The sequence below is a fragment of the Primulina eburnea genome, chromosome 15 (assembly GCF_022965805.1).
Source record: "Primulina eburnea isolate SZY01 chromosome 15, ASM2296580v1, whole genome shotgun sequence".
NCBI classification, from domain to species: Eukaryota; Viridiplantae; Streptophyta; class Magnoliopsida; order Lamiales; family Gesneriaceae; genus Primulina; species Primulina eburnea.
Genome location: NC_133115.1, coordinates 35061142 through 35087750, shown reverse-complemented (window position 1 = coordinate 35087750; position 26609 = coordinate 35061142). Strand labels below are relative to the sequence as shown.

Sequence of the window (26609 nt, the reverse complement as noted above, 5' to 3'; positions counted from 1 at the left end):
TTTTTATTGTGAATATGGATATGGTTGACCCGTCTCACGGATTATGACCCGTGAGACAGTCTCATATGAGACTCACTCATATGTATGTATGTGTGTGTGTGTGTGGTGAGAGTGGGGATGGAGCTAGCTTTCACGTCAGAAGCTTGACTTTTCTTGAAGCAAATAAATTAATTGTGAGATACTTTATTATATGGTTTTTATAATACATATAGTGCACGTGGTGGCATGACAACTCTTCGTTTTTATTACTAGGAATCAATTAATTGTTTTGGTGGGTCAAAGGGCGACGTTTTTTTTCTAGTGATTGGTTTAAGATTACAATGATTGCATGGGATTCTGATAAGTATTGGAGAACCCTCTTTTTTTTTTTTTTTGATCGGGTTTGCTTTCACGCAATTTAAACTTTTGACTCCTTGAGACCTCGGAGATAAGGATATGCTTAAGTTCTCTGATTTTTTTAAAGTTAATTTAGTTTCTTTATTTATAAATAGATCGTGTTTCTTAATTACTAATATAAAAATGGTCCTCGTTAATTAATTTGGTATAACATTACCATCATATACATATTATATATATATATATATATATATATATATATATATATATATATATATATATATATATATATATATATATTTGTGCATGAGAGAGAGGAGAGATCTCAAAATATAATTCAATGATAGAGTATGTAATAAAATTTTACGAGAACTAAAATATCAATAAACCAATAATCATCCCCATGCTGATCAATGTTCTTTTTGAAGCAAATTCTGGCGAATATTCTTTTTCAAGCCAATAATCGTCCCCATGCTAAATGATATATGAACTTACTTTAGCATTAATTTTACAAGATTCAATTTTATCTCCAACTTAATCATCTCACGGCTCAACTTTTATTTTTTGTAATCTTATACTTTTTTCCTAAATAATGAAATAATAAGAAACAGACAAAGTAAACAGAATAATTTTGCAGCTTGACCACGAATTCCTATGCCATTATAATAATGATATCATTAAAATCTTTTATTTTTACTATAACATGCATGCATGATGCATGTGAGCCAAACTGCGCGCATGCATGCATATACCCTGTGGTATTATAAATTATAAATAAATATATATATATATATATATATATATATATATATATATATATATATATATATATATATATATATATATATATATATATATATATATATATGACAATCACAGGAGGAAAACATCTCAGATAAAATAAAGAGATGGGACAAAAACGGAAGGAACTGATGACAACTTTTGATATATTTCGGCAGAGGAACATGAAAGCACGAACAATACATGCAGAGCACCCCGACCCAGAAACCATTAAAAGGAGCGATAGGTGCATGTATTGTTCTGTGGTATGTGGACATGCCAAGAGGTTAGTTTCGTTAGGTTGGAAGTGTTTTGCCAAATATGTTTCTATTAATGCAAACTTAATTATTTCTCTTTTATCAAAACAAAATTCATCTTCAAGACACAAAATACAATAAAATAAATAAGCTGTCATCCATCATATATTGTGAATAATATTGTTCTTTCTTCTTCCAGAAGGCTTATGATCAGGAGATTCTGGCCAAGTCATTTTGCACTGACCCTAGCTATTGAGTGGCCAATTCTTTTTACTTTATACTTTGTCAATCCTTTACGTTTAGGAAAAACTCATCCACAATTGCCATTAAAAAATTTGGATATCTAACAACCCCAAGAATTTGACGAGTAAACATATATACTCCAATATGTTTATATTGATACTCCAACAACCATTGTGATCTAAATATTTTAATTGAATCACTATGAAAAATATTGTTTTTAATGTCAAAAATATTAATTTTTATGGTAAAAATGGTCATCATTGACTCGTCTCGCGAATTAAATATCCGTAAAACCTATATGTGTGTGTCTCGCGGAGTAAAAGTGTTTGAAACAAATTTTTTATACTTATCACAGTATGGAGCAGATAATTCAACATTAAAACAATATTTTATCTTAGACCACATGTTAAAAACCTCTTTTCGGCAACTTGCCAAGTTTGACCAACCAATTATAATTCAATGTTAAAAAAGGAGCTATTACGAGGACTTTAATATGCATGGCCCACGTGGACTAAATTATATAATTAACAACAACAAAAACTCAATTAAATTTCTGCATTATTCATAGTTAAGTAACAATTGAGTGGATAGACATCATACAATTTCTGTATTTATTCATAAATTCAAAAATATTTCTACAGTGATTCTCAGGAACTTACACTGGTTTTCATGATGATGGTGTAGGGGTTCGTTCGATCCTAGGTGTGGGCACCAAATCAACGGTTGAGATTCACTTCATGGGGAAAAAAAAATTTAAAAAAAAATTGTGCCAGAAAAAATTCCAGCTCTTGGATATACCTTTGCAGGCACTGCTTGCAGGAGTAGGATGGAATAATCCGGTGTAGGGAGTGCTGTACTATATGTACTAGTGATTCTTAACACATGGTGCACGTTTGTACAATATTTTCAAGATTTTATTTGGTTTAATTTAAATGAAAATCAATTTTTTTTTTTTTAGAAAATAGAGCAGGTTTACATTACAATTTTAAATTAATAAAATTATGAAAAAACAGACAATGATACCAAGTTATGAGGAAACTTAATAATAGTATAATATATAAATATATATATTTATATAAAAGATAATAAAAGCATACAAGATAGCTATAGATTAGGCGTGGATATAAAATCGGCGAACCGCATTCAAAAAAACACAAAATACTACAAGAGTCGTTAGAAATTTATCGGATCCAGCCGCCTTTGTTTGATTTCAAATAATCATGTGCTTATCTCTAAAGCGTCGGCAATTTATCTGTGAAATCACGGCTGTGTAATTTCGCATGAAGCTCTCAAAAGTTCCAAGTTTTCAGCATGGATTAAGCCACGACTTTTAAGTTTTATCTAGACTATATTTAATATATTATAATACATGACCAACTTAAAATAACTAATTGTATGGTCATAGCGTAATTTTTTTTAAATAAAAAATAACCATATAAAATTACAAAAGATATTTCATCTTCATATAATTAAAAAAATATCATAAAAAAACTATTTTACTATTTTTTTTGTTTATCATATCATCTCTAACAAAAAAACATTAAAAAAGCGTTTTTAATTTTTTTTAATTTTTAATATGATCTCTAAACATTTAAAAAAAACTATGTTTAATGTCCAAAAAAATTATACGTATACATGTATCACGTAACAAGAGATATTAGTATCTGATAATAAGTTTTTCGATAGGCAAAAATTTGTGTGAAACGATCTTACGAGTCGTATTTTGTGAAACGTATATCTTATTTGAGTCATCCATGAAAAATATTGTTTTTTATGCTAACGATATTGTTTTTTATTGTGAATATCGGTAGGATTGACCAGTCTCACAGATAAAGATTCGTGAGACCGTCTCACAAGAAAGCTATTCTTCTCCATTTGATCTCATTGACATCTATTATGGGAACCTATGTCTAAAGTGACGTCAATCAATTAGATGTGTGTATATACAGAGACGGATTTACTCTTGGGCCGTAGCCCAGCCCACTTTTTAATTTAGCGACGGTTTTTCAACAACCGTCGCTATTATTTGCGACGGTATAGTAGAACCGTCGCCGATGTGGATCGGCGTCGGTTTTAATTACACCGTCGCTACTAGCGACAGTTGTTGAAAAACCGTCTCTAATAGCGACGGTTGTTTCAAAAACTGTCGTACATCGATGTCTTAGTCCAATCAAGTCCCGTCCATTTACAAGGATGAGACCAAATTCATCCCATATCCTCTAATCCGCCCCACCTCAATTCTACAAAATTTCTCTCCCAAGTCCCAAGCCCTTTAGCGACATAATAGAATTGTGGACTCCCGAAGAAATCGAATTGGTCATCGGCAAAGCAACCATCCAGGTAAAAATCGGCTATACATTTTTTGTTTTGTTTTTTATAGCTTCTCTGTGCGTGATTTGTGGTTTCTTGATTGTTTGTGATTGAGTTGTTGATTGACTATTACTTGTTTATTTGTTTAATAATTATTTTATTCTTGCTTAGGAGTATAACTTGAACTATTTCAAAATGGAACATCAATCTGCTGCAAAGAAATGAAAAACATTGATATCATCTTTCTTTAAGAAGAGAGTTCGTCAAGCTAGTGAAGATACTTCAATTCCTACGGTCCTTACAATGCAACATCAATCCAGTGAAAGTCTTCTATTTCCCAATATCCAAATTCCTTCATGTTCCTCTCCTAGAGACGATCATTAGTCTTCGTCTACTTTTATTGAACGAGATCCGCGAAAAAGAAAACAGATATGTGAATATCATGTTAATGTACGAGATGAGTTAAGATGTTCATATCTAAATATAGAGCATTATCAACAAGATATGTTGGAGTATCCAGATACAAAATATGGAAGCCAGAATCGTCGTTTTCAGAAAATTGTTGTAGGGCACAACTTCGTTGAACGATATAATGTAAATTTTTTTTTAATATTATATAACTTATCATATTGAGTTCAAGCCCCCCCAACTTTTATTCCTGGATCCGTCCCTGTGTGTGTATATATATATATATCCTGCACACCTACTGTACACATCTATGTGAACACTGATGAAGTGTCACTCAACACGAGACGTTAATGTAATCATTGGAGTTGCCAGAGTGATCCGTCCGTATTGTGGAAGGCCCAAGTCCGAAACATAGATAGCGTTCGGGGAGCAATCAAAATATGGGCAACCGATTATTAAATTCAGTTGGTTCCAAAGCCCACAATTTAGCATCCCATAATAGATATGATTATGAGTCACCCTTCATTTATAGTCCTCTCTTTCCAAATCTATCTTGTTAATTTTGGATCATTTTATGCAATGTGGAAATGATGTTTATTCGTCTATTTCAATATCATTAGATAATGTGATTCTTTTCTTTTTTTTTTTTTGTGGAAGTTGACACTCCAGACGTAACATAGAATAATCTTTTATTTTTAAAAGATTTATTGAAATAAATTTTCCGGACAAAAGATCTTCCAAATGGTGCGCATATTTTATTTTATTGTACCTTTAATTAAACGTTTCTTTTGGCTTCAAATGTTTAGCATTCTAAAATAGATATTTCAAAATTTTGTTTGAAACCAATAATAAACTTTTCCCATTTTATACATAAAACGTTTATGAGTTGAATCTTAATCTTAATAGAATAAAGGTATGATTCTTTAGTTAGTGACGTTTCATGACCTCAATTATTGTACTACAATATATCAAATTGTTTATTTTAAAATTTTCACAAAAAATCTTATAAGACCTGTCTTACGAGTCAATTTTATGAGACAGATTTTCGACTCAACTCGTTTCATGAAAAATATTACTTTTTAATCTCAAAAGTATTAATTTTCTGTGTGACTTTAGATCAACTTTTATCACTAATATAAATCCTTAAGATCATATTACAAAATAATTAATCTTAAATTTTGACCTCACTACATTAAAGTATTGTTTATGTTTTTAATTCAAGGGTTCAAAAATATTATATTCATTGACATTTAAGAAAAAAAACAGGGGTCGAAAAATCTAGTGTACCCCCTTGATGGAAACAATGCACGTATACAATTGGATGTAATTGGATGTTTGGATTACTTGAGTACTTTTGGGTGTGACGAAATTTTAACGATTTAAAACTGATCCATCAACATCATTTATATATTATTTTTCACCGCAGATAATGTGTTTCAACTTTCAATTCATTTGGGTTGGGACACTTTTGCTTGGAGGTGGACAAGAATCAAGATACATCTCAGTTGTGTTTGCATCAATTTCGATTAGATTTATGGATCAAAATAAACAACTATTACTTTTCCTATCGAGGAAAAATGCGACAACGGTGCTTCTTAATCCTGCTTCTACCGGCAATTGTGACTGTCGAATTCCCATCGACGGCAACTTTGATATCAAAAGATCAGATTTTCCTGATGGGTTTCTCTTAGGATCTGCCACTTCTGCGTATCAAGTCATCATTTTCACTCTTTTTCCTTCATCAGTTCCTCCTCTATTCAAGAACCAGTCTTCAGAATTCTGTTAATAGTGATTTTCATGCTTTATTCAGATCGAAGCAGCATATCTTGAAGATGGTAGCGCTCCAAGTAACTGGGATCGTTTTTGCGGCAGTGGAAGTATCAGCTTTAGTTTTTAGTTGCGACAGGACTTTCTTGCATCCTATTTCCAGTTTTTTTGTTATTTTTGCAATGTTCAAGTGTTTGACTATGTTTTCAGGTAATTTACCAAAAAAGGGACAACGGTTTTATAGCTGACGATTATTATTACCATCGGTACATGGTAAGGTTTGCTAATTCTCCTCTTTCTTGGGTTTGATAAGACTTTTAAGCGGGAAGCAGAGTTCAACTAATTATCTCAGGAAGACACTGAGATAATGCATTCTCTCGGGTTAATGCTTACCGATTCTCAATTTCTTGGAGCAGAGTTGTTCCTAGTATGTATATTGAACTTTGATTTGAAATTCCTGTCTTTGGTATGATTAATTTTTTCTTTCTCTAATTTGGACATTCCGTCTGATTATGTGTAGAAGAGAAGTTTGGGGAGGTTAACCAAGCGACTATAATCTTCTGTAACAAAATCATAGATAACATCCTACTTAGAGGTAAGTATGCAAATGAGTTCCATAAATTTTCGTTGTTTAACCTCTGTATTCACCTGATTGTTTGTTTTCAGTTGATATAAAATTATGGTCAATGCAGGAATCAGCCTTTTGTGACTATTCACCACTTTGACTATCCTCAAGAAAGAACTTGAAGACAGATAATGGGGCTTGCCCAGTCCTTTAGTGCAGTTGTACAAATCGAGTTTGTTATTAAGAAAATGATAAGTTAATTCTTATGTGAAATGACACTCTTAAACGAGCAAAATGCATGCGAATTATCCGTTTTGTATGTACATCCTTTGATATGTACTCCATAGCCTGTTACCATGTTAAGCATTATATCATGAGTTATATTCGAATTTACGTGGTATGCTTGTATTGCGTTGTGTATTTGATTTAAATGGGAAGACTTCGTCTATTTTGCTAAAACATGTTTTAAGAATTTTGCTGACCTGTTAAATATTGGGATAGAATTAACGAGCCAAACTTATTTGTAGAAATGGCTTGTGTGAGGGCAACATATCCCGCTGCTCGTGGTTCACTGTAATATGGCAACTGTGCCCAAGGAAATTCAGATGTTGAGCCTTTGACTACCGTGCACAGCAGTTCAACGTAAATAATGATTATCAAAATTGTCCGCATGGGCGTAGCTCAGTTGGTCAGCAGCAGTAAATTTTGGAACAATGACCAAGGATCGAGTCTCGCAAGCGGCAGTATGGGAGTTAAATCCATCCAATGAGAGGGAGCTCCTTGTGCGCGGCGTAGCATAAGGTCTAGCTGCTGCTGGTGGGCCGAGTCACCATGATTTACCTCCTCTCACAATCCTGTCGGGTCAGGGGTGAAGGACACCTAAGCTGAGCGATTTCACCTTTTGGAGCAATAATGATTATCAAAATCCTGGAAAATGATGTTGGATTTTGAACTATAAATTCATGTCATTCTAAATTGCCCATAGTCTTGATTTAGTGGGAAGTTGATGGTATGATGGGCATCATTGTTAAATGGTTCAGAACAAATGGTTCGTATATCAGGATGGATATAAATGCAAGATCAGCGCCAAAACCCAAAAGGCTGGCATATTATATGGGTGGAGAGCCGATTGCCTCTTCTCAGTTTACCACTTTTGCTAGGTTGTTGCTCGACGAGAGCACCGATATTGGGTTATACGCCCAAGTGAAGAGTCCAAAGAAACTAGCCATGGGAGGATTTTACTGATTATAGAACCAATGTGAGAGTTACCGATCGAGATAGTACGATTTTATTGGGATAAACCATTATAGCACATTCTATGCAAGGGATTGTATCTATTCGAGTTGCATCTGCAACAATTTTAGCTGCACTAAAGGTAATGACCGGTTTACCTTTTTTCATTCATTGACATAAATCGTTGTTATAATATATTTTTTTTGGAAAAAAATCGAGAAACATGTGATTTATTTATCCTTCAGACAGGGATTGATCAGATTTTCCGTTGTTCGAAAAGGTTAAGGAGAGATCCCATAACAAGGCCATGTTTGTAACCGAGAATGGTATGTATGTTCATTTAGCTTTCTCTCTCTCCTCATTTTCGCTGAGAAATCACCTGATTTTTCAGTTAATTTTCTCTTTCGGTATCTTAAAGAGGTTGAAAGTTACTTCAATTCCAGATTATTCTTCCTCAGACAACGAAATTGAGTTACCAACATGACGTGAAACGAATAAACTATCACAAGTCATTATGTGAGTTAAATTTATTCGAATCAATCGAATAAAATCATAGGCGAATAAATAGTTGTCCATGAATCCTACTAACATATATGCATCAATTTAGGATGTACGGGATGAGAATGCATTGGAGTGGATCTTATTCGAACATTTTGTACACTGATTTTCGCTGAACAAGTATTCTATGTAAAAGAGGAAAACAGCAAACACACCCTTTATTTAAATCACGAGCTTTGACTATTCCATTCAACCCAATTGGTTTCACTTCCAACTCGGGGAATGCTGTTAACTCTGGTGTACAAATCAACCTTGAAATTAGCCCCACAAATTACTCCTTCGCTATCCACCCTAGGCATTGGCCGAAGCTTGTTCATCGGATGTTCGAAGCTCATTAGTCCTCCTTCGCTATGAAATATACAACCTGCAATTTACTCCTAGTTATATATATATTATATATGCACCAATCCATCAATATACCGATTTAGTAATGGTCATTACCCGCTGGAAATGGAGCAAATGACTTAGCACAGCCTGCTTTGATCACCTCTAAATCATCAGAGATCACCACAGAGCCATCTGCTGCAATTCCCCAGTACAGCTTCACTCCACCATCAGAACCCTGGAAATTTTAAAACAATACTAATATATAATTACATCTCCCCTTGAGCTTCGGGAAAATCAAAGAAATGATTCACGAATGGGAGCCGGTAGCATGAAGTTCTTACCAGTGCAGTGAAAACAGTTCCAATCTTGCTATCATACACAACGAAAGCGAAGCTTCCGTCCAGATCCTTGATAACCTGATCCGCCGGATACGGACCACGGTCTCGAAGTGTTCTGTATGCCTCAATCACCAGCATGGCTTCGTTTGCATTTCTTGATAATCCATACTGTTTTATTTGCGCGCACAAATTGTTCAAACTCCCCATGAAAACGCAGTATATATCATCGTACCCACAAAACAACCTGCAAAGAAAAAAAAACTCAAAACTTCAAAGAAAATTCTCCACAAAACACCCAAAACCTCGTGAAACAGATATTAGCTAGATACCTCTGGTTGTGGCCAAGACTAGAATGATTATCTGTTCCAACGTAAGCAAGAACAGCAGCATCCCCGAAATTCATAGAGAAAGCGTTTGTGGGGTGTGCTGACAGGAATTCATGGAGGGTTTCTTCCGGGAGTTTGGGTTTTTTGGAGCACTTGTGGGATGCCGGGCTGTTGAGTTCTTCGGGTGGATTCGAGAAGGCCTTGTGAAATATGGCTAACATCTTGAACTTTCTTCCTCTGCTTTCTGGCTCTCAGTTCACAACCGATACGGGTACATCTTAAATGTCTTCTTTTCTTTTCTCTTCTTTTCTTTTTTTGGAAGATGTTATATTATATTATATTTATGCATTCAGTGCGCTGGGATGGGTACGAGTGAAGGTGTTGGATAAGGATGATTTATCGTACTTCGGTGTGTTTATCCGTTTGCTGTTGGTCTCTTCTTTGATCTGTAAACTGTGCGCGTGCTTCTCTGTGGGCTGCGACGTCACCATTGATTTTTCGAACACAAATCTATTTTTATTTTATTTTATTTTTATTTTTTAAAAAAGGCAAATCTAAGTTATCGCAACAAAAAAAAGTTTAAAGGAGAACTAATTAAAAGCATTCACTCAAATAGTCAAATGTGTTTGTTATCCTGATTCTATTATACCTTTGTGTTGAAATTTGTTGGATTTGATTTTGAATAAAGTTATATCGATTTTTAATCGACGATCTAATATTTTGTCACAAACTTGAAATCTTTGTGTGTATCATAAATTATAAGCAAGTGATTTAAGATTTACGTTTACGAGCAAATTAAACTATGTATATATATTATACTCATGACATGCAAACATGTTTATTAAAAGTACATTCAATTTTAAAAACTACGTTCATTTTTTATGCAAATATAGAAAATTACTCACAAGTAAACATGTTTACTTGAAAGCTGTGAAATGAATGAATTGATCATGCTATTGGTTGAGTTTATAATTTCTGAATATGTGAATTTCATTATATTGTGATTGAAAGTGAATTAATGATGTATTTATGTGAAGCTAGTTATATTGATTTAATTGTCAGCCTTCGGTTTAAATCCATGAGACGATCTTATATCAAACTCACTCTGTCATAATAGTATGTTTGTTTGTACATTATAGTTAAATAAATCGTACAAACATTTTAATGTTAATTATACTAATATTGTTATTATGAGTCGGGGGCCATAATTTTGATTTCCCTTTCCTATATTTGGGAATTAAAATTAAAGTGTTAATTCTCATTTTTGGTTTAATTTTTTAGACTGAAACCAAGTAGGGATGTCCATGAACCTAGCCGATTGTGAGCAATTCGAAGCTCGATTCGATAAAAACTAGTTTAAGCACGTTTAATAAATCTCGTCAAGATAAACGAATCAAGTTCAAAAACTTTACAATATTCAGCTTGTTAGTCCATGAACAGGTTCGTTAGTAGACTCACGAGTCAACTTTCAGATGAAAAATAATAGTTATAATATCTGATATATAGATTTTACACTTTACTTACGAAAGACGTATAAAAATCTATTAAATTTATTTATCATAATAAAATTATAAACTTAAAAAACATATTATATTTTCTCTAAATATATAATTTATTTTTAAATGAATTTAACAATATTATATTTATTAAGCTTATTTAGACTCGACAAAGATCGAATAAGCTCATGAGTTATGAACATAATTGTTAATAAATTTCAATTCGATTCGATTATAAACAAGTCAAACTCAAATATTTAATAGTTCGGCTCGATTCACCTACGTTTCATTTGCCATGTAACAATTTTAAACGGTTCAGGGCTTCCACGATAGCCGTATCCTAGTATTCGATTGTGGAGGACCTGAAAGGTGTCGACCCAAACTACTACACCAAAACCCTTGGCACACTATGCTTGTTAAAAGGGCTTGAGATTTTTCTTTGGGCCTCCTCGAATATGTAAATCTCAAATCCGAATGAAAACATGGGCTTTCTGACATATTTATACGATATGAGTTCACAAATTTAATTATCAGAAAAAAGAAACTTTCCTGTTTTTATCACTTGTATATACTTTTGAAATATATATTATTCTAAAAAGCATAATTTTTTCCCGAAATTCAAAATATGATATTTAAAAACAAAGTAATTGTATAAAAAATTCTTTACATAATTGTGTAATAAAATACATGCATATTAAAACAGAATATAGTCAACCCACATATCGCATCCGATTTTTATAAATAATTTGAAATAGTAATTTAGTTGACGAAAATTATAACCATTACAAATTAGGATTTTCTTGCCTTAATGGCATAAAATAGCCATGGATCTACTTTCGTGCCTCGCGACACATTTTTTAATGTTGAAGTTATTTTCAAACTCTTTTGTGATTGTTATGATACTAATTATATTTCATTTTCATTTTTAATAGCTAATTATCATATGATATAAATGAATGAAATTTTATAATTATATCATTTGCCAATCATAATTAATTTAAATTTTCTAAAAACATTTAAAATATGATAAAATAAAAAAATAATCATGTAAATAAAAATATATTATTTATTGTATATATTACTCATTTTTATTTTTTCATGAATAATTCAAATAAAAAACATATATTATAAAATACGATCTGTGAAATGTCTCACACAAATTTTTAGTGTTGATATACCATATTACTTAACTCGATCGATTCATACGTAGATAGATGTAAAGGTCTCAGATTCCAAAGAAGCGAAGTAAAAACCCCACATGGATAAGAACAAAAGGTACGCATTCCCATGATCCTGTACGTGTACTGATCAATGCTGATGTACTTATCCAAACATTAATATTTATTTTATTTTATTTTATTTTTTGCTTTTCCCAGAGGCTTGATTTCATTGTGTAAATAATAATTTCTTCCTCTAAAAAAGCAAAAATATTTTGTTTGAAGTGGGGAATGGATAAGCTAGCTCACGTCTCATTAAGATTTTATTTTTTTAAAATTTTTGTATTTTGATAGCACTTATCTGTCACATGTGAAAGGTCAGAATATATACACATTAATATCCCACCAAGCCAATTCAGCGGTGCTCCGATATCCCACGACATCTGCTGTCTATCTGTTTTCCCCTGATTCAGTATGGACAAATACATACTGGTAAGATTGGCATCTTTTTGTCCATAATTGTTGATGTATTCAAATTTGCGTGATTTGATTGATTTATTCCATCATATTTTTCATGCTGTCCATATATTTTTATTTTATATCTGTTTCTTCATCGAGAATAATCGAATGTTGTTCATGTATTTTCTAAATTAATGTTTTTTTTAAAAATTGTTTGTAGATCTAAACATAACAGTATAAATAAAATTGAAATTTAATCGATGCTGCAAAATGATTATGGAATAAACATTTTTTTTTATGTTGGAATAATTACATATTGGTCAAAACTTGTGTGAGAAGGTCTCACGATGAATATCGATAGAGTTGACCCGTCTTACAGATAAATATTCGTGAGACCGTGAAACCTACTCTTAAATATTTCTAATCTAGTCTATGATTTTGTGTTTGATCATCTATTACGATTATTAAGTTTGTTCACGATAGAGTTGGTGTCGTGATCTATTTTTATAATTAATTAAAATAATAAAGTGTCAGGTTTATGATACAAGACACGTATAAGATCTATTTTCTAATAAGGTTGTAGGTTCAGTTTTATGATTTTTTTTCATTTTTTTTTTAAAATTGTTATATCAAAATTGTAATTTAGTCTTTATTATTTTTCATAAATAATATATGATATTTATTTAACTATGGACTAAATTGATTATTAAAAAAAATGACAAAAAGCATGTCAATAATCACTAGGTTGATTGTATTTTAGAGATTGTGTCGTCTTATCATTATTCTAATAGTTATACATTATCTAAATTATTTTGTTCTGCGTCTGGATTTTATAAATTAATTTTGTTTGTTATTTTATTTATAAAATTTAAATTAATATTTTATTCATACTATCACTTCAATCTGTTAAATATATTAATTAGTATTATTAATTGATTGAAACGCAAACAAAAATAAAATATTACCTCTTAATAAAACTAATAATTTGATCTTTGATTCAAAATTGACCGTCCAACGCTCATCGACATTGTTATTTTAATGAAAATGTTTCTATTTTTTTTTAAAGAAATTTATATCGAGAGAACAAATTGTTTCGAATAAGCTGGAAATAGGAATACACAGAAGAGAATGATACAAAATTAACAATTCCACACTTACAAAAAAAACATATTGTTTTATTAGATGCAAAAAACGGAAAAAAATAAAATAAAATTCATCCATTCTCAATCGGGCAATTGGAAGAACACGTTACGTGTTACCAATTACAAACTAAAGATAATTGGAAGAATTAAAGTCTAGGCCATTTACGTTATCGCTCGTCTAAGCTAAAATCTTTTACTTTATTGATAACGAATAACTGTAGAAGAATAAAAGAAAAGATAAGGTATAATATATCTAAGTTTGAGATGAAGTTTCGAGTTCGAGCCTAATTATTATCATGTGGCCAATTCAAACGAAAATTTAAAAACATCGGATACAATTATTTGTTCAACAAAACAAAAGGAAGAATAAGAATGAGATAAAATATAAAATAGGACAAAACTCATTTATGAGAGTACATAATCTGTATTATAATTTACCATTTCAAAACTTTGAGGAGAGCTTGAAAAATAACAACCAAAAGGTTTGATGGGCCAGTGGGGTTTAGCATAATTATAGAAAAAGAGCGTGGTCTTATGTGATATCGTCTCACATATCTTAACTTGTGAGACGGGTCAACCCTATCGATATTCACAATAAAAAGTAATACTCTTAACATAAAAAATAATATTTTTTCATAGATGATCCAAAAAGAAATCCGTCTCACAAATAAAACCCGTGAGACCATCTCACACAAGTTTTTGTCATATTCAGTTTTTTTTATTGTTTTAAGTCTTATTTATTATTATTTTTTATAAAAGATAGATATTCGACTAAATCTATCTCAGGCGTAAATTTATACTGACATCAATCCTTGTGAATTAAATGATCTCCATATTAATTACTTGCCAACGGCGAGAAACATATGCAGCATGAGATAAATATGAATTGAGTAGGTCTTTTGTGAGACAATCTCACAAATTTTTATCTGTGATACTGATCAACACTACCGATATTCACAATAAAAAGTAATATTCTTTGGATTAAAAATAATATTTTTTCATGGATGACTCAAATAAAAGATCCGTCTCACAAAATACGACCGTGAAACGGTCTAACACAAGTTTTTGTCATATAAATATACTGACATTTCATTATACCACTTACCGGATATGATATGGTACAAATCATAATTCTAAATCAATATATTATCCTAGTTTTTTTTTAAAAAAAAAAATAGTGAAAGTTTTGAATTTGCGTTTCTCGTTCTTTTCGTACTCGATTTTGTTAGTCGTTTTACAACCATATATAATTAAATAAAAGCATTTGCGTGTCAATCAGACTTTATTCACGACAAGATGAAGCCATTCTTTATAAATACACGCGCATACGTAACCAACTAGACCATATGCATTTAAAATCGCTAGCATGCCCCAAAAGAAAATTATATTATTACATTACTACAATACAAGATACTGCTTGTATTCTGTCGTGAATGTATAAATTATAATATACGAGAACAAATTATGTCAACATCATTATATTTTTTCTCATTTCGAGATTTTCAAATATTGGTGGTACATTCAAAACTTCTTCATGAAGTCATTCATCGAAAAAAGAATATGTTGTTCTCGGTTGAGAACAATCCACAATATCAAATGATATTCTATTGAAACAAAGTCAACGTCGAGTGGTGTTCGCTCTGTTAAATGTGTTATCATAAAACCATAACAAGAAAATAAAACTTATTTTATATTGTTTATGTATCATAACATTTGAGGTTAAGTGAATTTATTTGATATATAAGTGTGACCATCTCTAGTACAAGGACAAATATAAACCATTGGATATCTATTAAGATAATGTAATGTCTTGAATTTAGAATCAAATTTTTCTATTTAATTTAACATAAAAATCATATGAGATTATCTCACAAATCAAATATATTATTTTTAAATGAACTAATATCATAATATAAATTGATAAGATTGAAAGATCTTGATCTTAATTTAAAAAACATAAAAGAAACATCTTTACTAGATATGATAGTACATTTTCTTGGACTCTCGGTTTCGACTTTCGAGGTAACGTCTTTAAGAAAACCTGTTACATGTTATTATTGTTAACGAGGTTATCGTACATTAGCTAAATCGAGATTATACGTTGTAAAATAATAAAAACATGGAGTCCTGGTCAAACTACATTAAAGCCCAGAGTTTAGTAATTCTAAATTGGAGGGAAGCGGATGCAAACAAAACTTCGGTACAGTACGTAGGTGTATAAATATGCGAGCGCATCTCTATCTTCCTTCCCTGTCTGCTTCCAACTATTCTCCCTGTGATAGCAATTCACCGTGTCTGGAGTCCTTTAAGTATTAAAACCTGTCAAGATATTCTCTGGTCTCCGAATTTGTTGGTCTTGCATGGCAGGTCGTTTATTGGGCTATGAGGTGGCCGATCTATGCCTTGGAAAGCCGCCGCTCCGATCCCTCTCCGCCGGCGCAACAGTCGCCGACGCACTCACCGTCTTAAAGACCTCGGGGGACAACTTCATAAGCGTCTGGAGTTGTGACCACCGCTCGAATAAGAGAAATCTGGAGTGCGTTTGTGTGGGGAAAGTGTGCATGGTGGATATAGTTTGCTATCTTTGTGAAGAAGATAATATGTGTTCGCCGGGTTTGGCTTTGAAATCTCCGGTCTCTCTCTTGCTGTCAAAAGATCAGGGCTCGGTGAAACACGTGGAACCTTCTTCCAGGTAATTTATTCTCGTGTAATGATGACGTCTCTTTTGTGGAATGTTGGTTTCTTCACAATTTCCGTTCTTTAATTCCGAGGCTTTTTGGCTAAAGCTATGTGTGTGAGAGAGTTACCATAATTGACCCCTTTGTTTTATATACTGGAACAATGATAGCATGGGGGGTGTTTTTGTGAATAGATCCACTTTCACCTAATGGGTTTTGCTGGTATGGCTCAGTAGGTGGCCAAGATTGAAGTTTTAATGGAGAAAATAGCAGTCTTGATTCATTTGCTCTGTTTTTGTCGCATATAACGATACCCTCGAAATTGATTAAAATTGATAGACGATCCGAGTATACTATTTTGGTAATGGAAATGTTTTTGCTATTATTTTTGCAGTTTACTTGAAACCATCGATCTGATCCTCCAAGGTGCCCAGAATCTTGTTGTCCCCATAAAGAGCAACACCACAACCTATTCATCAAAGAGAAAACAACTCCAAAAATCATCATCATTATCAATCTGTCCAACAACTCACAACGGCCAAGAATTTTGCTGGTTAACACAAGAAGATGTGATCCGGTTCATCCTTAGTTCAATTGGCCTACTTTCTCCCATTCCCACCCTCTCCATCGATACCCTCGGCATTATCAGCCACGAATTCTTGGCAGTAAACTACCATTCCCCTGCCTCATCGGTAATGGGGGCCATTTCCAAATCCTTGCTCGAACAAACCTCGGTGGCAATACTCGACGATGATCGGATCTTGATCGGTGAATTATCACCCTTCGCCCTTACCAGTTGTGACGAAACTCTGGCGGCAGCCATTACAACTCTCTCGGCCGGTGAACTCATGGCATACATAGACTGTGGCGGCCCACAGGAGGAAATTCTGAGGGTTGTGCAGGCGAGATTGAAGGAGAGAAAACTCGAGGCCATGCTCGAAGAATTCATGACTGATTCGGATAGTGTCAATGCCTTTAGTTCATCTTCCTCTGATGAGGATCTACCATCCCCCACCACGACATTGTCAAGGTCGGGCCGGTATAGCAGGTCTAGCAGCTATTCAGCCCGGATGGTGAGACCGGCTGAGGCCATCGTGTGCCATCCAGGAAGTTCTTTGGTTGCAGTGATGATCCAGGCCATCGCACATAGGGTGAATTACGTTTGGGTGATTGAAGATGACTCCAGCGTTGTTGGGATCGTGACATTCGCCAACATGTTGAACATCTTTCGCCATAATTTTGATTTTACACTATGATCAGATATCCAAATTTAGTTTTATTTCCACCCCTAAACTATGGTAAGAATGTAAAATGTGGGATTGGGGCTGATTGGTTTTGGAGATGCAAAATAGGGAGGGAGGGAGCATATTGTGAATATGAGCCCATGATTTTCAGTTTTGTGAAGTGTAATTTGTTGAGTTGGACTTGAGTTCTACAGATTCTGAACGTGGATTAGTTTGAGTCGGTATTTATCTGTCTTTCATGAATTTTTAAGACGAAAAGTGGTTCCTTGTACAACTTTTTGTCGCGGTGATGGAATAAATCATGTTTTGACAGATTTGACGATCTCTGTGTTTGGTATTAATAAATGTTAGCTTTTGTTTGTTAAAAATCCCGAACTTTTGTTAATAGAATTATTCATTACCAACACCAAATAATATTTTTATTATCATTGCTTTTGTCTTATAAAATTTATAAAATTCTACATATTAGTATTGAGCAGGCGCCCTCCAAAATACAATAAGCCTACCTCAATGGACCAAATTCACAGATTCATCCCATCTTACAGTTCATTTTGCTAAATATTTGACGGCAACTTAAGACACTATAACAGCCTACTTGTTTCTGTGGTTTATACTTTTTTTTTTTAATTTACATGTGAGTTGTACGAAACTTCATTTCATTGTACGTATCGAATAAGAGAGTGCACGCGATGCCCATATAATTTTTGTCCTCTATTGTCATCCATACGATGATGTTTTGTTCCTTGACCTTGTTGACGGTTGGCTGTTCGATTATTCAAGACCACCGAAAAACAATACGCTACTACGCGAATTAGACAATTACACGGTGTCATGATGGGAAAACATGCACGCACACAAACAAATATAGATCTGTACGTAAAACAAACTCTACAATCATCATCCAGTTCCTTCATGTGTACAGTTTCTTGCTTGGTCGGTAAAGATTTCAGTTGGTTCAAGGCAACCTCTGATGGTGTCATGCCCAAGCTCTGCTCTTTCATTATCTCCAAATCCTAAAGCCCATCCCTGGCTACTGATTACAACAGCGTGGTACATGTCAGGAGTCAGGACGTTGAAGCTAAATTAAAGAATGGGATATTACGGATTAAAAATAGAACAAATCACATTTTAAATACATTCATATGACCACAAGAAAATGGGAATTCACATTCACGTCAGGGCACACAATCAGTAAACCCCCAAGTTAGTCATTGATCAGTAAAGTGTGATATCTTCCGCTCTTTATCTGCATCTGCAGAGAATTTTGAATTAGCAACACACAAACAAAGTTACAGAAAGTTAAAGCAGACTTAGTAAATGGTCAATCCCATTTCAAGATGGAGATGAGAAATAGAAGGAGACTGAAGTTCGAACTTGAACACGAAAATTTTCAGACGTTTCTCTCATTTAAAATGGACGATAAAGCGCAGATAATTATCGGAAATATAATCATGCAAGCTGAATCGAGCAGTTTTGTAAACATTTTAGCTGAAGTTTTTGTAATGACAGGTGTCCATATACTAAAGCAAAATGCAAAGGAAAAAAAATCCATTCTGTTTGTGCTTCCAATTTTTAATCCAACCCTTGATAAAACATTAGCAACTAGCTGGCTTCCTTTTTTGGTTCTGGGTAATCTTTCTTCTTTTATGCTACTTTGCTTCCTTCATATTCGATTAAAAGATAACCTGGAAACTGTACGTTTAAAAAGCTAAGTTACAGTTGTACCTAGAATCCTGCGGAACGTTTTGTTCTTTTTTGCCAACAGATGAATGTTAGTTCTCATATCTGCACTTATGAACACAGTGGCAGTTTGGATACCATTCATGCTTCATAAAGAACCACTTGCTCGTTTATATACGTCTTTTTTTTGGGGTATGCATACATTTTAAAATTGTTGAACATTTTTAACCTTCTGTTATTACCTTTCACGAGTCTCAGACTTTAGTTTCTGTCATCAGATTTTCCAGACAGTTTTTGTGCAGCTACAGCACCTTACCACTCATATCAAACAATCATAGTAAAATTGAAAGTTGAGTATTTATAACTGCATATTTTATTTTCTTAGATGGGAACAAACTACAAAGCAGCCTTGATTCCAAAAAGAATAAGAGAGACAATCCATGGATGGGGATGAGAAGCTAGGAGAGGGGGAAGGCATGGCCAGTTCGCTGATGATTCCACTGTGCACACGGACACGAGCATGGTTCACCGGAACGGCCGCATAACGGGCGGAACGGAACGGGAACGGTGGCCACCGTTCCAAAGTTCCAGGCCAAATCGTTTATTGTTATGTAGCGGCGTTATGTGGCGTTTTATCGGCCGCATAACGAGAAAGCGGAACGGAACGCAAGTTGCGACGGATTTGTTTTGAATCGTCGCTACTAGCGACGGTTTTACAAAAACCGTCGCCGATTTCATCGGCGAGGTTTTGGTAAAACCGTCGTTAAAATCCGTGGAATTAACATCACCTCTTGGAAAGTTTATCAGAATTCTCTAGTGCTAGTGATAAAGAGGAATTCTCTAGTGCTAGTGATAAAGAACATTCAGCTGATTCTACTCAATCATACATGGGTGTCGAAGAACATATAAGATGTCTTGGATTGGGGGGACATCGACAAATTCAAATGACAGATAATTATGGATCGATGAGTTACAATTGGGACTCTCAGCATGTTTGGTATGATCCGACTAGATATCAATCAGGTGGATATGGATATCAGGGTAATTATAATTCCACACACGATTCTTTTGATAGATCATTTGATTTTTCAACATCTGGTACACATGGAATTAGACATCGTGGATTTGATTATGGGTCGTCTCAGTATATTGGTGATAGATACAATAAATCTTCATCATCTATATGGCGTGGTGTTGGACGTCATGGTCCCGAGTATAGATCTTCAAGTACAGCTGATAGTTCTACTGTGTATCGTGGATTCGGATACTATAATCGTAGTGACGAAACACTATTAAAAATCAATCATCCCATTCTAATGATATTTCGTCATCTCAATCTAATCAATATCCCTATGGACAATCACGTCAATATCCAAATGTTCGAAATCAATTTAATCTACGAGATAGTGATGAAGAATATAACAATGATCTCGCTCCTCCGCGTCACTCTTCATGGTATTAGCTTTGGTATGTTATAATTTTTAGTGTGTATTTTCTTATTGTGCTATTATTGTAAAATAGTTTTGTATTGATCTATTAATTTGTAATAACTTTATATATTTTATTTTTTAGTATGATGTAATTTATATTTATATTTTTTTACCAATTTTTTGAATTTATTAATTTTTCATACAACCGTTCCTGCAACCGTTCCGCAACATAACATTGGAACTGGAACGGTCGTTGCCGTTCCAAGCACCGCAACCGTTCCGGCGAACCATGGATGGAAAAATATTTATATAATGATTTCAAGAAACCAATATTCTTCTATTTCAACATATAATTATATCAGTTTATTTCGGAACCATAAATGAAAATGGCTGTTATATCCAGTATTTCTTCTCCGTATAACCTCGTTGCTATACAGAGTTTACAGTTTAGTTCATTGACTCATTCTTGGAAACATCTTCGTGCATTTGGCCATCTGACCCAGTCTCATTCTTACTATTTATTTCGGTTTTCTGTTCGAGCTCTCTCTCTTTGTCGGAATAATTGGGCTTAGGTGGGGCCTTCGAGTTAGTCCAATGTTGGGCCTTGGAGTTTGGGCTAGATGGAGCCTGAGAGTTAGCCCAAAGTTGAGCAGCCACTTTCGGATGTCCATAACCAGGCGGGCACTCGATGGGGCAACCATTTGAAACTGGTGGGCAAGAAACGGGGCCACAAGTTGGAGGCGGTGGGCAGTAACAGCCACCCTGATAATTTCCACCATCACCACGACCACAGCCTCCGTTTCCCCCACAGTAGCCATCACCACCAAAATTCCCACACCCGCCACAATAGCCGCCGCCGCCGCCGCCGCCGCCGCCGCCAAAATTTCCACACCCCCCACAACCTTCATTGCCTCCACAATTGCTACCGCCACCACCCCCACCTCCACCTCCTCCTCCAGAACCATGACTACCTTTGCCACCAGATTGCCACTTGGAGTCACCTAAGCTGGAAATACCATCACTACTTTTGAATCCAGCACCGGTGCTCTGGGTAGCCGGGAAAGAACCTGGAAAGTTTGGCTTTTCAACATCTGTAGAATCCGTAAGTACCCTACGAGCAGAGCAGAAGCTCAAGCATAACAAAATCAAGAATCCCACTTGTCGGAAACCCATAGCCGTTGCCATTTGAGAAATATCCTTAATTTTTCTGATCGATGATGTGAAAACACATGCAACTATCGAGCTTTATATGGTATTAGAAAACAAGCCGGCCATTTTAGTTACCAAGCAGTAAGAAAATTCAGCAGTCTTTTGGGTGAGCACTCTTCATCCTCTTCCTACTTCTTGGAGCATTTAAAACTCGTGATCGTTGCATGGTTACCGGAAATTATATATATTTACTATAATAATTAATTAATCGCAGAGTTCTAGTTGTTTTTCCCATCTTTCCGATGTCATTCCGGTTTAAACGCAACGAAATGAAATCCTGCACCAAATTTATTTATTAGAGGTCAATGAATATAATTATTTTGAAGTTTGAACCGATATATACCATTGTAAATCATGTAATAATTAAATTTAACGCGATAGAAAACTGTAAATAAATACAAAAATTCCAATCAACCGAAATGATCTTTTGATCTATCCGATTCCATTATTACAAGAACCTGAACTTCCTTATCTATACTATATACAATGAGTTGTATAATAATATATCAATCTTTTATAATAACTAACTTTCATTGTCATGGACGGACAAAGCCACACATTCTTTCATTCAATAAAAATGTTTATAAAAACTTATTTTATTACATCTAAAATAACTAATTAATTTGTTAAAAATCTTAAAAAATAATTAATTATGTTAAAAAATCCATACACGTAGATCGCTAGTTATTAATTAAATTAAAGTGTATAATAAATAATCACTTTTGGACTAACCAAATGTAAATTTTTAAAAACAACATTGTTGAATAATCAACAATAATACCTACATTCATAATGATTTGAAAAATTCATTCTCATTCCGGGTTAAGTCGATGCTACATGTGGCGACACCGTCCTCACATGGTTTGGATGGACAAGATTAACACACATATGTGATTTTAAAAAAATTAGTGGACCTTATGTATGTGTGACTAAATTTAGGCAATTGATTCTATCATGGGGTAGTGCCCCTACATGTAAGGATGAAATCAACCCTCATTCCGCTACATAGCTTTTGACAACTCATAGATTCGAAATACTGGCAAGTGAAGCCGAAAGACGATTTGAATTTAAACTTTCATTTGTTATTTAAAATATCATAAGACTCAACAATTTACAAGGGAAACGAAGACTATTCAATCTCATTCGGAGATATATACACAAAATGAAACGAACAAGGAAATGCGTTAAAGCATGATTGCATTTATTGGTTAGGTCATTGTGGAAGAATTATATGTCTACACGAGTTGAAGAAAACAATTTATTACAAAATAAAAATTACCTCATTACCCACATATCCATAGTGTGTGTAGGACAATATAATTATTTCAATTTGTTTGCACACTATGAATCCTGGTGTGCGAACAATTTGAAGCAGAGAAGTAATGAAATTAAAAAAGAAAAGGAAAAAAAACCATGAATTCAAGAAGATCTGACCCAACAGAAAAATCTATGAACTAGTAGCCGCAAAGTTAATCTCTTGGTGGGGGAACTGGGGAAGCAGGAAGACAAATATCAAGCAGTAGGATAACAAATACTGATGTCAGAGAGAAACTCTAGGCCTTTCGAACTTTTATTAACTTGACGAAGCAATTCGAGTACACAGAATCATTCATAAGTAAAGCTCAGATATCAAATCAGGATTCAGGAGCGAATCAGTCTTATCAGGGGAAATGAATGAAAGTAATGGCCAACGCTTATTTCCCGGCGTCTGCATCCCTCAAGGATTGGGACATCATTTTCTCCCTATTTTGAAGTTGTCTTTCAACAGCTACCATATAAAGACCTGAACATGTAGATGGCCAAAAGAAATGAGGAAGTCAGGAAGATGGAAATACATGTGAATAGAATACAATGAACAACAAAGTGAAGCTTATAACATGTTCAGTTCCACGCATCAAAATCTACTCATAATTTTACTTCATCAACTCTGTTTTACAGTAACGAGAATGCGAAATAAGTTCTCTGACAGCATGACTAACTAGTCTGGAATTCTACACACACTTCTTGGTTTGTTTGAAGTTTGAACCACAAAAATTCTAACTTGCTGATTTTGCACTCCAACAAATACGGATGCCCATATGGTATAAGAAATGATTTTATATTTTTCCCCCAAAATGTCACCCTATCGTGTGACCATGTCACAGGTGATCTCGTTGAAGTTGAAAATTCTCAAATCACTCAACATGTCAGGACAATGCCAACAATATATTACCCAAAAAACCGGTTAGAACAACTAAGCAATTAGAGACATAAAACATATTCTTGTAGAGTACACATATCAAAAGCCAATCATCAGACAGTAATTGCTGCAAAAAGAATATGATTGTCATCATTAAGATTGATCAAAGCAACTTCTTTACAATAACTCACTGCACGCTAAGAAACATAATCAACTCAAAATGTATAATCATTGTCAAAGAACCAAGCTTGATTATAAAATAAGCATTGGCCGCAAATCTTACATTCCCTAAAAGAAATTCACATGAAATACAGAAAAAACATAAATTGAACTTTGGTAGAATGCACGGATTGAAGCAGCAAAACGATTCAAATATGGATTCTACAATATCATGCCAACTACCGTGATTCGTGGAATATTTGCTGAACAAACTAAAATCTAGAAAATATACATGACCGAGGAACATACCAATAGCACTTCCAATTGCACAAAGCCAAAGGATCTTGGACGACCATTTGTCACCAATGATTCCTCGGTCTCCGAATCCCATATTATTCTGCAAATATTATAATATGGTAAAGCTCAACATAACCGTGGGACGAGATTTAAGTTAATTACATAAATTTAAACTTGACTTCTGCCAGGCAACATATACGAAATTGTTCGCCTTGTGAGCACAAAAAAAAAATGGAAAATGGAATATTATCTTACGTCGCTGTTAGCGGACACGATGAGAACCAGCGATGGTGGAGGCAGAAATCTGAAATGGGGTTTTAGGGAAGAGCCATTCCGTTCCTTGGAGCAGAATAGCAAAAGTCGCACTGCGATTCCGACTTCACTAGCGCGTTTTTTCGAAGCAACGCGCCTTTTTCTTCCATACGCCAAGGGTCGAGTTTTTGTTTTTTGTTTTTTAATGCAGATTAAGAAATTTCAGTTTAAAAAGATTTTTTCATAAAAATTTACCTAACGTTTTTCAAGATTTCGTTAATACAAGTATATTAATAAAATTAGGGGTGATCACGGTGCGGTTTTGCGGTTTTTTAAAAAAAATTCAAACCGAATTGCCATATGCGGTCGGTTAGTATTTTGAAAAAATAATCGCGGTTTTACATGAAGAATTAGTATTACGGTTTTTAGCGGTTTTTAGCGGTTGCGGTCGGTTTACGGTTTTTTTAATGAAAAATATTAGAACATATATTTTAATTTATTTGAAAACAACAACAATATAGTGTCTTCAAATATAAATTATACTTCAAAGCATATAAAGATAAAAATAGATAAAACAATAATCAAGATTTAAAACTAAGTTAATAATTTAACAACACAACATACTTACAACAAAAATGACATTTATACTACTTTATCATTTTTCTACTTTCAAACTTCAAACTAAATATTATAGCAAAAGAAATAAATAATCTAATAAAATATTAATATGAAGAATAATTAAGAAGAAGATAAGTTTTATTTGTAAAAATAATAATTTTGAAGAAAGTTGAGATTTAATGAATGACAATTTCTTAATTTGAATATAGTGTTTACAAATTATTATAATTCTAGGCCAAATATTATGGCAAGCGGTTTAGGCGGTGCGGTTTGGTGCGGTTTTTGGCAAAAAAAATAACCGAACCACGTATGCGGTGCGGTTTACGATTACTATTTTTAATCGCGGTTTTTTTTAAATATTATGAAAAACGGTGCGGTGCAATTCGGTTCGGGCGGCTCGGGCGGTTAATAAAAAAATTTGATCACCCCTAAATAAAATCAACAAAAGATGACTAAGTAAGAAACTGGAGCAATTGATTTTTTTTTAAATCTTTGTTATATTACAAAACTTTAACATATTACACAAACTACTTTGGTCCGACATAGTTAAACCAATGTCCAATTTCATATATAATCTTGGAAATAATTATTGCTAACAATTTATTGACAAAAGTTCAAAAAATATGTCTTCTTTCGAATTTTACTCTACTGAAAATTATAATTTCTTACATCAAAATTTCTTTATTTTCATTCCATATAACCTCTATTTATTTGAGTCTCATTCTTCTTTTCTAATTTGCTGATGCTAAAAACTTTAATATTATTTTTCACTTATTTTTAAAAAGAATAGGTCTTTTGTTAGACGATCTCACGAATTTTTATCTGTGAGACGGTTCAACTCTACCGATATTCACAATAAAAAGTAATACACTTAGCATAAAAAGTAATATTTTTTCATGGATGACCCAAATAAGAGATCAATCTCACAAAATATAATCTGTGAGACCGTCTCACACAAATTTTTATTCTTATGTATGTACAACATGTATTTAATAATCCAAATGCAGAGTCATTTTTCGTTGCATGATTTGCAACAATTTAACTTTTTCCGTTTTCATTACGTATATTTGTGGGTTTTTTGTATTTTTTTTTTTAGAAACTTCTACCATGTATTTAATATATTTAACATTTTTCTTATTTATCAAGGGCAAAAGTTAATAT

General features: G+C 33.6%; 3 protein-coding genes and 1 long non-coding RNA gene across 4 annotated transcripts; 2 read left to right on the top strand and 2 right to left on the bottom strand.

Moving 5' to 3' along the window:
* Positions 1 to 5781: 5781 nt before the first annotated feature.
* On the top strand, positions 5782 to 6734 carry LOC140814642 (uncharacterized). Its single transcript, XR_012114135.1, has 3 exons — positions 5782 to 6048; positions 6145 to 6528; positions 6622 to 6734. It is a non-coding gene; the product is annotated as an uncharacterized lncRNA (long non-coding RNA).
* Positions 6735 to 8515: 1781 nt separating this feature from the next.
* Positions 8516 to 9819, bottom strand: LOC140814640 (stem-specific protein TSJT1-like). The gene is made up of 4 exons (XM_073173680.1): positions 9452 to 9819; positions 9126 to 9366; positions 8899 to 9019; positions 8516 to 8821 (listed from the first exon to the last, which is right to left on the bottom strand). The coding sequence occupies exons 1-4, from the start codon at positions 9667 to 9669 to the stop codon at positions 8625 to 8627; spliced, it is 777 nt and encodes a 258-aa protein (XP_073029781.1). The 5' UTR covers positions 9670 to 9819; the 3' UTR covers positions 8516 to 8624.
* Positions 9820 to 15903: 6084 nt separating this feature from the next.
* LOC140815200 (CBS domain-containing protein CBSX5-like) lies at positions 15904 to 17740 on the top strand. The gene is made up of 2 exons (XM_073174321.1): positions 15904 to 16394; positions 16775 to 17740. The coding sequence occupies exons 1-2, from the start codon at positions 16063 to 16065 to the stop codon at positions 17634 to 17636; spliced, it is 1194 nt and encodes a 397-aa protein (XP_073030422.1). The 5' UTR covers positions 15904 to 16062; the 3' UTR covers positions 17637 to 17740.
* A 5738-nt stretch (positions 17741 to 23478) lies between these two features.
* On the bottom strand, positions 23479 to 25019 carry LOC140815682 (uncharacterized; the record flags this gene model as incomplete). Its single annotated transcript, XM_073174751.1, has 3 exons — positions 23479 to 23726; positions 24591 to 24678; positions 24834 to 25019. Coding segments are annotated over 3 exons (363 nt in total), but the record flags the coding sequence as incomplete, so codon positions are not given.
* Positions 25020 to 26609: the final 1590 nt, after the last annotated feature.